The 13,030-nt window shown below is 34.3% G+C and overlaps 1 protein-coding gene across 10 annotated transcripts in view; it reads right to left on the bottom strand.

Moving 5' to 3' along the window:
* The window catches only part of HECTD1 (HECT domain E3 ubiquitin protein ligase 1), a 63,149-nt gene that overhangs the window by 28,715 nt on the left and 21,404 nt on the right, over window positions 1–13,030 (bottom strand). For 5 of the 10 annotated variants that reach the window (XM_039551964.1, XM_039551958.1, XM_039551965.1 and 2 more), the window contains exons 5-19: window positions 11,930–12,211; window positions 11,379–11,667; window positions 10,973–11,049; window positions 10,786–10,884; window positions 10,353–10,467; window positions 9,623–9,797; window positions 8,105–8,243; window positions 7,641–7,811; window positions 6,353–6,575; window positions 3,470–3,745; window positions 3,290–3,366; window positions 1,742–1,876; window positions 1,369–1,515; window positions 908–1,002; window positions 404–509 (exon numbers count right to left, since the gene is read on the bottom strand). In XM_039551964.1, the coding sequence (XP_039407898.1) occupies window positions 404–509; window positions 908–1,002; window positions 1,369–1,515; window positions 1,742–1,876; window positions 3,290–3,366; window positions 3,470–3,745; window positions 6,353–6,575; window positions 7,641–7,811; window positions 8,105–8,243; window positions 9,623–9,797; window positions 10,353–10,467; window positions 10,786–10,884; window positions 10,973–11,049; window positions 11,379–11,667; window positions 11,930–12,211 (2,406 nt within the window). The remainder of the gene's footprint in view (window positions 1–403; window positions 510–907; window positions 1,003–1,368; window positions 1,516–1,741; window positions 1,877–3,289; window positions 3,367–3,469; window positions 3,746–6,352; window positions 6,576–7,640; window positions 7,812–8,104; window positions 8,244–9,622; window positions 9,798–10,352; window positions 10,468–10,785; window positions 10,885–10,972; window positions 11,050–11,378; window positions 11,668–11,929; window positions 12,212–13,030) is intronic. The other 5 variants (XM_039551959.1, XM_039551963.1, XM_039551961.1 and 2 more) reach the window with 3 other exon arrangements.

Genomic DNA, 13,030 nt, shown 5'->3' with positions numbered 1-13,030 from the left:
GAAGCTGCTGACCCTGGAGGAATCTTGTATTACCAAATGAACATACAGCCCTAGATGGGACCCTTAAAATATTTAAAGCCCATTCCTCTGTTCTTACTAATAACTGTCTTGTAATTGTAGAGGGCATGTTCCTATATAAAGGCAACAATACCTGAAGACAAAAGAAAGAACAAACACACTATCGCTTCAATCAAAATTTACTTTTACCTCACAGTGTTAAAGTGACAGTAGAGGAACACCCATGCATTTACATGTTAGAAGAAATAGATGCCAAAATTTGGTTGTTCTTTACCTAATTCTATCCACTTCTACAAGAATATGATTCTCACAGACAAGGTGTGTAACACATAACCTTCAGTTGTGCACCACTCAGTGTGATATGTTGTTATCACTGTGCATTTACCTGAAGATTATACGTAGATCCTGGTGTATCATACAAGTGGAGAGGTAGACGTTCAATAGATTCTAATACTGCTATCAATTTCCGAATTAATGCAACTGCCGGACGACTGTGAAAGAGAACAGTTACTATGTTACCACAAAACAAAACAAAGAAAAAAATTCTACAGTATCTCAGAAAACAGGATCCCGCTGAGACAACTATCTCAGCATGCTATTTCTACCAACAGTATCTGTTCTAGTCACATGGTTACAGCACAGTAAGAAAGATACCAATCTGCACAGGGATGAACAAGTCATCTTTATATTGTCAATAGATGTTCTATAGATTGACTCTTAGAGATAAAAATTTTCAACTGCTACTTTGATATTGGATGCTGTCTTGTAAGATCAATTTTTTATTCCATTGAAATGGAAAGAACAGGTACTTCGTCTTTAAATTATTTTAAACATACCATACTTCTTCACAATTTCAAAGGGGATTTTCTTGGTTTGGTATTATTTTTACCTTTCATCATCCTCATTTTCACTGAATGCTGTTTTGAAAACGTTTATCCTCTCTACCAGTTGACTACAGTCTTGTTTCACATCTAAATCAACATTCTAAGAGGAAAAAAAAAAGCTACATTTAATACAAAGTAATTAATTTCATTTTTATACAGGCAAAACCATCTATGTAGTCTCACTGAATTCCCTATTTAAAGTCTGTATGTGAAAAGCTAATCATCAGCCATTAGACCTGACCAGAGTTGACTTAAAGATTTTTCAAGGCTCATTCAAACTAAAGTCATCTATTGTGACAGCTTATCTTCTTCAATATGTAGACCAGTAACTGGAGCAAGTCTGCCCAATTTTCACCAAGACAGGAAAAAGACACATTTATAACAGATCTTTCAAATTACAGCACGTGCCTTCATTTCATCTTTTTAAAAAAAGTTTTTCTCTCAACACTTATGTCTACGAACTCACATTGTTTAAAACTGTCAGCAGCGATTGAACTAAGCCACTACTGCACATTTCATACGGAGAAATAGTATTCTCATCCTTCAACAGCACAATTAAGTTTTCCAGAGCAGTCTTCATTAAATCTCTCCAAGTATTTTCTCCCTCAATGCACTGAAAGACAAAAAGATCATTATCATGAAACAAGGTATGTCTGTCCACTTGCTTCAGTTGAAAAATAATGTCCTAGGAAAGTACCTAACTAGGTAATACATGCATTAGAACTCCCCACATTGCAGACAGACATACTACGACTCTCCTTTACATCATGACAGACTAGTCAGAACATCATGTGATTTCCACTGATGTCACACATTAAAAATAAAGGAGATACACTTACCTGCCTGTTTGCATGAAGTTCCCATGCAGACTCTAACTGTGTTGCTATGTTCCTCAGTGTTACAACTACTCCTCGAGGCATACTTTCAACCGCTTTAAAATGATCATCATATAAATCTCTTGCCATAGTGCGTACCTACAAATGGATTTTGATAATCGGAAGTCAGACCTTACTGTAATGAGACTGTTATTTTACTCCTAGATACTGCAACCTTGGTCATCGTTTTTTAAAGTAAGTCCACGACAGGCAGACAAATAGGGAAGAATAAAAACCCATGTGCATAATGAAATGGCAAAGGCTGCGAAAGGAAAAACGTACAGGAGAAATAAATGGAAATATACAGAATCTTACTGACAGAAATGAAATTTACCATCATGTATTAAAGTTACAGAAGAAAAGGTAGGAGGAAAAGGTATTCTCAATCTGTCAATCTTTCTTTTAGAACTGTATCATGGATCAGGTAATCTTTTTAAATGTAAAATACAGCAGGTTTAATATGGTTTCAGGACGCCCTATCAACATTCCTTAAACCACTTCACACAAAGTCCCTATATGACCTCTTATAGTAGGAATTACTTTTTCTACAAAGTATGGTTCACACAAGATACAGATTAAATAAGCTCTTATTAAACAACATTTTTCTTTTGTAAGAAATTTCCCAAAAAATCTTTCCTTTTCACTATCATTATATGTGCTACAATAATACATTACATAAGCTTCAGAACTACACAGTGCAATCTTAGGTATAAGAGAGCACTGCCTTTCTTTTATCATCCCACCTATTATCATTTTACACACAGTATTTCAATTTTCCATTTAGTGTCACATTTCCTAAGATATATGTCCTTAAATGCTGCAGATATAAGGTACAGAATATATTGGCTGCACTGTTAGAAACTGCAAGACAGTTCAAGACTAAAGATTAGCCTGAGTCCTTGGTATAAGTTGATCACAGAACGTAGTTATTGTGTGGGGTATTTTTTGTAAAGAACTTAATACTTGATTTCTTAGTTCCTCCTTTTCCCCCCTCATTTTGAGGAGAAAGGAGGATTTTAAAGATATCTAAAATGAGGGTGTTTACTCATTTTGCTTCACTACCACAACTCTTTACAATGCAGACTGTTCACTTCCAGCGCCCTGTCACGATACCCAGTCTGAAATTGGTACCTAGATGAACAGAAGTATTATATGCCTCTGACACAACTGTAGTATCGACTGTAACTTCTTTTCTTGTACCATAAAGACAAAAAACCAAGCCACAAAACCTCCAGAATCATACAAATGCAAGTCAGGAAGATTGGATTTTCCTATGTTTTAAAAAAAAAGTTTTCCTCTAAAGGAGCACAGAGTTTACTAAGACTGTTGGATAAAAGCACCTGAAGAAGTACTTCATTCTGATTGATGTTTTCCCCTTCAAGCCTCACATAAAATTGTGTCTAGTTGAAATCAGAGATTTTAATCCTCTAAGAAGAAACTATACCTCCATAATAATATTATAAGACAAACTCAATTAAATTCTAAATATAAAATTTACAGATGCTCACCAACCTTTTGCTTTGTCTTCTCCAGTTTAGATTTCAGTTTTCTTCCTCTTTTGCCTGTCCAGCCAGTCACAAATTCTGACCCTGCAGCATATATTTCAGAAAAGTCACATTTTTTCATAGGTATGAAAAGCAACAAATAAAACTCTCTCATATACACTTGTTCCTACCTGCATCTAACACATACCTACATACTTACCCAAGGAAGTTTCAGCCGTAAACGAATGTTTTGTTCCTCTGTTGGATTCAAACACAAAGCCTGGCAAATCTTCTTTCAGTATTGTAGCTTGCTGACCATCAGAATTGTGAATAGCAATTTCTCCTTCTTTTAAACAGGTCAGTGACCAGTTTCCTACAGTAAGTTTAGTTGGCCCTGGTGTTGATAAAATTGGCTGGCTTGTGGTAGATGGTTTTACTTGGCTTCGAGCTCTCTGCAACTTCTCAAGGAACTCACTCCTACTTTCTATTTAAAAAGAAACAAATTTGGTTTTTTCCAACAACTGCTTTCATCATTATGTATCTTAGTTTTTTCAAGAGCAAAACAACTCAGTACATTCAATGCAAAATTAAATTTAAAGTGTCCTAAATTTTGGTTTAGTGTATTTCTGTATTTCAACAGTGATCTATTCCACAATCGCATCAAAACTGCAATGCAACAATGCAACTCTTTCTGAAAGATGAAATTCAGATGTATTAATTCATCATTACAATTATAATAGGAAGATCAAAGAAATGCATTACAAATTTTTAGTCTTCAAAAAATGGAAAAAAAAAAAAATCTCAGTATGCCCACCACGAAGTATTCTCAAAAGGGAGTTTTCAGAAACAGGAAATTTAAAAAATTATTTTTAAAAAACCCACAGTTTTTATTAAATTATATATTTATATTTTAATCATTGAAAGGCTGAGTACATAATTTTTTAAAAAATTCCATTTAACGTAAAAATGGAAACACCTCATTAAAGATTATATCTCAGCTTCAAAGTTAAGAAGTGTCTTTCAGCATACTGATTTGATAAATACAACTTTTGTAGTCTATACATTTGTAAAATTGCTGTTTTCCTTCTGCTGCAATGACCAGCTCTAGGCTTTTTAAATCTGCCTATTTTTTACAAAACAAAATTGCAAATTAATGCAAAAATAAATATGCACTTGAGGCACAATGTTTTTTATTGCTTAAATTTCATAGCATACACCAAGGAGGCTTATAAAAATAATTTTGAGATTTGATATGCAAATGAAAATTCTGTTAATTAATTTCAAATTTCCATAATTACATTTTAATATATTTATTATATAGCATGTTCCACTGAAAGTATTCTGTTTATACATGGTTGGAAATAATTTCAGGTTCCCTTGGACAGAATTTTGAGACTTTATTAAAGCTTCAGAATTACCATTAAATTTCAATTTTTGCATTGAATTTTTTTTTCTAAAAATTCAAACAAAACAAGTATAGAGTTAATATGGAGAGGGGTGAGTACAGACCTTCCAAACTGTTCACAGTATATATACTTGCCCACCCACTCCAACTTTCATCATGCAATACACACTAACAGATTTCACTACTCAACCCTCATATTCTTGCCAGTTGTGAAGTTACTAAAAAGTTTACCATGAGATTAATCAGTAATGATTTAGGACAGCAGAACATATAGTACAGTTCAGGACTTAAAGATACTATTCTGAGTCTATACTGTACTGTAGTATTTTAGTTAACAAATATTAATTTCTTAAGTAAAAAAGGCTGCTGCACATGCTTAGAGCTCATGGTTAAAGTTCAGGCAAATGGCACTGCAACATCAGCAATCTTAGTAAATGTCTATTTGACTACATATTGCAAAAAGCCTCATTTAATCCTACATTTAGCTCCTGTCCCTCCATGATATCCTGACTAGGCATCTTGTTAAAAAACTTGGGATTTGTTCAATCTTTTTCAAAAGATTGATTTGAAATAACATCTTAAATGCTCAATCTGACTTCTCTTTTAAGTTCCCTTCACTCCAAATTCATCTGAGCTATCCCCATTCCACTCATCTTGTGCAGAAATAGTCTCATCCCCTTGCCCAGACCATTGGGAAGTAAAAAAAAAAAAAAAAAAAAAAAAAAGTTGGCATCCAGGGGCTATGAGAATTAAAAAAATTATCTTCATGGATCTTCTCAAAATTGTATTATATGATAAACAAGTATCTTAACATAGGACTTTTGTTTACCTTTTAAGGTATTAACCTGATTAAAAAGAATGCAAAGATACATTTTCTGACCAAAAAATCAATAAAGCTCAAAGTGGTTTCCAGCTGCATTATAATCAGAAACACTATATTGCATTTTGTCTTCTTGCCCCAAACTTGATGCATGAAGTCATTAATACTTCATTTCCATCCTGAATCATAATATGTTCTGTTATTTCACCCAATATTGAAAAGATAATTGAAAACATAATAATATTGCAAAGCACTTTACGTCTGCAGGTTCATAAATGCATGAACTGCTGCAAAAAAAGATGGAACAATAAAAGGAGGGTTGTTTCTGCATCCAGAACCCGTTGTGTATTCTGTACAGAAAATCAGAACCGGCTGTGCATTGCCAGTGCATAAGGTCTGTTCCCTTATCCTCTCTCCAACAAACAATTAAGACACTGTAATTTGTTTCCCAATCTCGATGAGAAACTTTCCATTACTTTGTCTTCAAACACATGCAAATTCATTCTGCTAGCTAGAAGCAAACAACAAATCACCATTTCAACCTGCTTTTCCTGGGATGGCCACTACAAAGTGCTTTTAATGACTGGGGTGAAAAAATTAAGTACGCATGGAGAAGAATCAAAACAAAAAGTTAATATACTTTTACTGGCAAGATGTTTACTTAACACAATTCACCAAGAAAGTCAAGTTATGGCCACATGCTATCTGATAAAATGCATCACAATTAACTGACCACCTTCCACCTGTTTACATCCTTTACTATTTAGTAAGCCAATTCCTGCAAAACAAAATAGCTCAAATCAAATTATATAAACAAATGTAACAGTCTCAAAACTTAACCTGGACTTGAATTGTAAAAAATCTACCTGAACTATCGGATCCTCCTTCAGGGCTTCCACTGGAATACATTGTGGCCAGCTTTCCATCCAAGATAAATCTGAACCATCCATTACTGCCATTAGATAGCTCCAGGGCTGCAGCATCACTCCAGATATACAGGCAGTCCCTTCCCCGAATGATTGACCAGTCTCTCCAGTGGTATGGTTTACCCTGCTGCAGTTCTTTAGCATCCTCCTGTGGTTCATCCTCCTGCAATAACATTGTATTAAGCAACAACACGAACCACAAAAACCTCCAATCCATTGAAAAAAAAAAAAGGAAAAAATCCTCAAACAACCAAAAAAACCCCAACACATAAAAACCACAGACATTTTTAAAAGGAGGAGATTTCTCTCTCTTTAGGAGAGAAGAATTATTCAAACCAAAAGTGTAGGAACTATACTACTCCTGCAAGACATATCCTTGAAAGTATTCTTTAATAGAATAATATACTTCCTAGAAGTTTCCTTTCACATATAGCCTTATCTACTCAACAATAACAACAGCTTACTGCCTGCAACATGCACCTCTGTTCAAAACTTGAATTGTGAGAAAAGAATCACAAAATGACTGAGCTTGGAAGAAACCTCTGGAGGCCATCTAGTCCAAACCCTGCTCAGTTATCTGACTGGTTATCCAGGACCATGTCCAGATGATGTTTAGTATCTAGCCACCAAAAAACAAAACCAGCACCCCTCCCAAAAAAGACCCAGACAACCCAAACCCCACAGTAATTAAGTTTAACTATACACTTAAGATGTAACTATAAATTTAATTGAATTGGTAACAGAAGAAGTCTGTTATCCATTCAGTTCATCTGACTGGCAACAAGACTTGGAAATTGATAAATAACTTCAATATGTACTTACGGCTTTCATTAAGCAGAAAATTATTTTCTTTTTTATATATTTAATATATTTCATAACAACATTTAAAACATCTGGAATTGTTTGATGCATGAACATCAAAAAAGATACACTTCTGACATGAATACTTCAGGAAGGATTCACTTTGTTACTAGTCACTTTCCAAACACTAAACAAAATCAAGTGCCAAACAACTTGACCACAAGAAGTATGAATAGGAAAACTCAGCAGATAATATGCTAACAGAAAATGAAGGTAGAGAAGAAAACAATTAAAACATGTGGCATACAATAAGGATTAATTTAATATCCTACCTTGCCCTGTCCATTTTTGTAACAATAAACATTTTACTAGAAGTGTCGGTTTTACAGTAACAAATAAAGCAAATAAATAAATTCCATACACTTACCTTCTCAGGTTTAGACTCCTCTTCATTTTCATCATCAGACGATGGTCCTGCCAAAGTTGACACTTTACTAATTACACCAAGTCTAGCCAGTTGGTCTAGAAAAAGATCACCACCTTTATCCACTAAATCCCTTATGATTTGCAAGGCTAACAAATGGCCATCATCATCATCCTGTAATACATTGGGATGAAAAGAAAATAACAAAGGAGATCTTGTTAATTAAATATATATATATTAATTAAATATAATTAATTAATTAAATTTACAATTATAAATTAAATAAATATATATGTTAATTAAATATATATATTAAATATATCTTTACATGCTGAACTTTACATGTGGTCACAGAGGGACACTATAAAAGTTTTAGGGTTACTTATTAACGAAGTACATGGAATCACTGAGTATAACTCCCTTTTTTGTACTGGTTTCATAAAGGATAACATTTTCTTTCTTCCTACCTCTTGATCAAGCACTGTAGCTGTTATCTCAACCAGTATTGTGGGCAGGTTGTGGCCAGCATCAGAGTCACAAACCTCTTTCAGCAGCGCCTCAGAACAAAAATGTATCATTTTTCTAATGAGCGCAAGACTTGCTTTCCTTTAAAAGATTGTAAAAAAAAACGGTTCTTACAATGATAAAGCAAGCAATAATTAAAGCAACAAAAAGGTTCAAGAAAAAACTCCTTTTGTACTCTATTTATGAATATTTTCAAAACACAAGAAATTTAATCTGTTTCAGTTCTTGTTATTGGTACCAAAATTAGTTATTGTTAGTAAGCCCTGGATTATCTCTAAGAATAAAGCACCTCTGGTATTTTTTGATTCGACGGCGCTGTCCATCTAATATATACTTCTCTCCTCAACCCTTTCCCAGGTAAACCTATTCTATGTCCTGTCTATATCGACTTTTAGTGCTGGCAATTCACTTCTGCACACTTTGTCACCCTCAGAGGTATCCAGCCTTTCATTTTAGTCATGTATGTCCCATGTTTTGAGATCCCTATAATTTTTAACTCTGAAAGTACTATGAGATCATGCAGCTTCCCACACTAAGAACCATAATTAATTTGAGAGGAAACTCCTGTAGGGTTAAAGACGAATTTTTCTGACTGACTTCTAAAAACATAATTTTTCTGATTCATAAAGATAACTTTCAAGGAGAGAGCCAACTACTTCTTTGCACAATCTGCAACAACAATTAATCATTATTAGACTGTTAACATAGTTTCTTATTTCCTTCAAGTAAAATGACCTAATTTAAGCTTTCTATCATCAGCTCATGTGGAGTCTCTCTCCACTAGAGGCCTTTCTTATCTTGCATTTTCACCCAAAGTACCTGTAAACACTGGGAACATAAATAAGAGATTGGAATAAATGTCATATTTGCAGTATAAAAGGCTAAGAGGTTATGATCAGATGCAATTTATCACAACCATTATGCCATGCACGGTATTCCTCTATAAGTAACAAATCAAGGCTACATTTTTGGAATTCAACAGAATTACAAAGAGCATCTTCTCTGGTTGATAACCTGTTAGTAAGTCTTCTAAAACCTTCAAAAATAGCTTTTTCTAGTCTTGATGATTTTCCAATGAATGTATCTTGGTATCATTTTTTTTGTTTTCCTCTACTAAATTACAACTTTCATTACAGTGGCTACAAACAGCTGTAACCAAATCCTGTATGCACAGTGTATACAATATACTATATGAACATAGCATTCTTTCATCATGCTGCTACATTCAAGAGGTACGCTCTGGTCTCCCATGACTAACCATGTTTTTTCCAACACACCGCTCCCCCTGAAAGGAAAAAAATGCTGCTTAAAATGATAAGTAAAAATCACTCTTGCAACACTTTCCAAACAACCACTTCTATTCAAACAGAAATATGATTGTCACTAGCATTATTTAAACTTTTAGATTTACTTTGGCTTTTTAAAGTGTGTATTAATAAATTGTCTATCATGATAATTACCTTATTGAAGGCAACATAGTTTGTTGAAATGTTTGTGCAAACACAGGCAATAGTCTTTTCAAGTATATGGGTGCCATTTCTGGATCTCCTTTGGGTTCATTACATTCTTCCTCATCCTTGTTTGCATCTTTCTTTTTCTTCTCATCCCCTTTGTTGACAGGACACATCCAATCCCCTGGAAAATTTTTTTTCCCAAATACATTCAATTGCAAAAATCAACAAACCAAACAAAAAACCTTTCAACACATTGAAGCTTTCTTTACTAATATCCAAGCACCTGAACATGAACATACATTCCTAAAAATGTAAAATTTACACATGCATGACTTCCTGAATAAAGTATTTAATAGCAAGTATCACCTGTGGCACTAGAATTCTCAAGAACAGTGAAAGTGCAGTTCCCATGTAGAAAGAAAGGATACCAGAGAAGCTACCAAGGCTGACACGCTCTGAATCCACAACAAAATCCTACTCTAGCCCAATTCCACAGCTGAAGAGCAGGACAACTGGCACTGTTCATGCCCACTTAATCATTTCTTTGGTAATTCCCCTCATTTTACAACATTTTAAAATACTAAGGTTTTTATGCATGTGTTATGGGTTAAGAAAGGTTGGTCACAATTCTTTTTTTTAATAACCTTAATATAGTAAAATTCCAATAACTGCATGACTGAACATATATCAGCATTTCTACTATAGCAGGTGTTATGGAATTAAAAATTGCACTCACCTGGAGACTGGAGAATAGCTACTACTTCACTGTGCCCCCTTTCCCGAGCTTTGTCCAAAGGAGTTTTCCCATCTTCATCTCTCAAATCAGGATTTGCACCATGTCTTAAGAGAGTCTGAAAACAAATATTTTTATGTATGAAAAAAAATTATGGTTTCTTCTTCTAAAGTAGCAAATGTGTTTTTCATACATGATTCCTACAGTCTTCTCATGCTTGTAAGTATTCTGTGCTTTTTATATCTGTAGAGCTAATATAAAACTACTTTTATTCATTACTGCTCTATTATAATGAAAAATCTGTGTTTTGATAAACACTGCAAAGAATATGTAAATATTTGACAGCGCATGCGTCCAACATATTGCATTGAAGACATTTGGAACAGAATAAGATGAAAAGTCAGTAAGGCATCCTAAGGGTCAGTTTAAATCATACCTTTGCTACCTGAGGTCTTCCAAAACATGCTGCATAATGTAATGAGGATGACCTCTGACCTCTGTTAACATCAGCACCCCTTTCACAGAGGAATTCTACCTGTTACACAAGAAAATGGAAATTAGGTTTTTTATTCTTTACTTACATAAATAATGTAACTTCTTAAGGGTCTATAAATCTAATTTACCATTTCCTGAGTTCCAAAAGCTGAGGCCCAGTTTAAAAGAGTTTGTCCTACATCATCCATAAAATTTACTTCAAAAGCTGAAAGATAAAATTAAATAAAATAGTTAAAGTTCCCACAACTATAAACTAACTAAAGTTCAACAGTATTCTTTAAATAAAAAGCAGGTCCAACAAAAATTAAGCATTCTCAATAATTCTGGAGAAGCATCTATGCTCTTAACTGCAATAAAAAAAACGTGGCATAGGTATGATTACCAACAAGAGCTGTTGAGTATTTAACAAAGTAAGTGAACTTGTATATAAATATTTTCAAGGAATTACCTAAGCATTTGTTATGACACCACAGACTATAAAAATCAAAGATAAAGCAAGCATCTCATTTTCTTTTTCAGAGTATTTTTGCTTACCTCCTGTGTCAATAGCATCTATTAGTGCATCAGTATCCTTACTGCGGATGCAATCTATCAGTTGCCGATGAGAACGTTCCCCAGAACTATCCAGTCTTCGCAATCCTGGGATTCTGCCTGTAGATCCAGCACTAGATTTTGGCAGGGCTTTTCTCCCTTCGAACAGTAGCACCAAAAGCAGATCTACTAACCGCATGGTATCCAGTACACATCTCTCATCACCCTGCAACGCACTTTCTATAGAATCTGGAAGTTCAGATCTTAGAAGATCCTGGAAATAATTAAAAGTCTGAACAATAAAAAATATACAGGGCTTTAGAAAATACTATCAGAATTGGGTTTAATCTCCAAATGAAATGCTTCCTTTTTTCCCCTCTTTAAAAATAACTTAGGTGTACGTGTGTGTGCACACATGTAAATATATATATATATAAAATCTACAAATATGAATATCTACATATAAAATAGCAACATAAATCTTGCATATATTGAAGTACACAAAGGGAAAAGCCCCATGAAAACAAAAGCTGTAGCATAAAATAATTTCTTACATGTGTTACTACTGGAGAGCCTCTACACAGGGTTGACAACAGGCTTACAATAGTTGACACCTGATTACTTAATTTAGAGTCTGCAGCGGTAGATGGTGCTCCAGTGCTACTCCGTCCAGGTTTGCAAGCTGAAGATGGTCCTGATGCTGTCCCACCAGCAGCTGCCATGCGAGATAACAACTCCTCAGTTAATCCATGTTTAGCTAATGGAGCTGGGTCAACTCCACGCCGTGTGAATCTATCAGCTAATGAAGCAAAGCATCTCAAAGCTCCATCTGAAACCTAAGAAAGATGTCCAAGAAAAACTGATGAAATATCTTTTACTTAAATAAGAAGATGCTAAGAGGATATCCACAAGAATACAGGACACATACAAGAACTTGATTTCCCCATGTTCCCTTAGAAGTCAATGAAAGGAGGAGTCCGGCCAGAAACTCAGAGTTCGAACCCACCAAGTGCTCTGAACTGCTCACTAAAGGACTGTACTGTTGCTGTGTTTTTTCCCCTCTTTCTCTCTGTTGATCATATATAAAAATAAAGGAAACTTTCTGAGGATCAGCTTTATGAACATGTCCTTACCTATATGAGCAAAAACCCAAATCAACCTAGAAAAACACACTTTATGACAATATTGTTAAATTAATACATGTTGGAAGCCCTTTTTAAGGAATTTTTAGTTATAGATCTTCTTGTTACAGGAAATATAGATGCAGGATTTATAATTCCCACTAGCAATTGTCCATTCTCACAATAGTTTGAAAAAGAATCAAAACCAACCCACAGCTTGGTATTGAAATAGAGAGTACTTAACCTTCTGGTAGTTCCAATGTTAGAAACTATTAAAGTAGCCTTCTACTAATAAAACAAACACACACCAGAAAACCCCCCGAAACAGCAAGAAATTGCACTATGAGGATTTGCTTCCTAGCTTTCACACATTTACTGAATTTCTAACTTGTGGCTCAAGGAACAATGAAGACAAAAATTTCTTTGCAGTTTTATCTTCTATATTTATAGAATACCAAATATCCTAATATGTTGTATTTTTACATATACAGTTAATATTCTACTAATATTAAAATGTTATATTAATTTGGTGCT

Source organism: Corvus cornix, chromosome 5 (genome assembly GCF_000738735.6).
Source record: "Corvus cornix cornix isolate S_Up_H32 chromosome 5, ASM73873v5, whole genome shotgun sequence".
Classification (NCBI taxonomy): domain Eukaryota; kingdom Metazoa; phylum Chordata; class Aves; order Passeriformes; family Corvidae; genus Corvus; species Corvus cornix.
The sequence above is the reverse complement of the archived record's forward strand: the minus strand, read 5'-3'. Positions and strand labels throughout refer to the sequence as shown.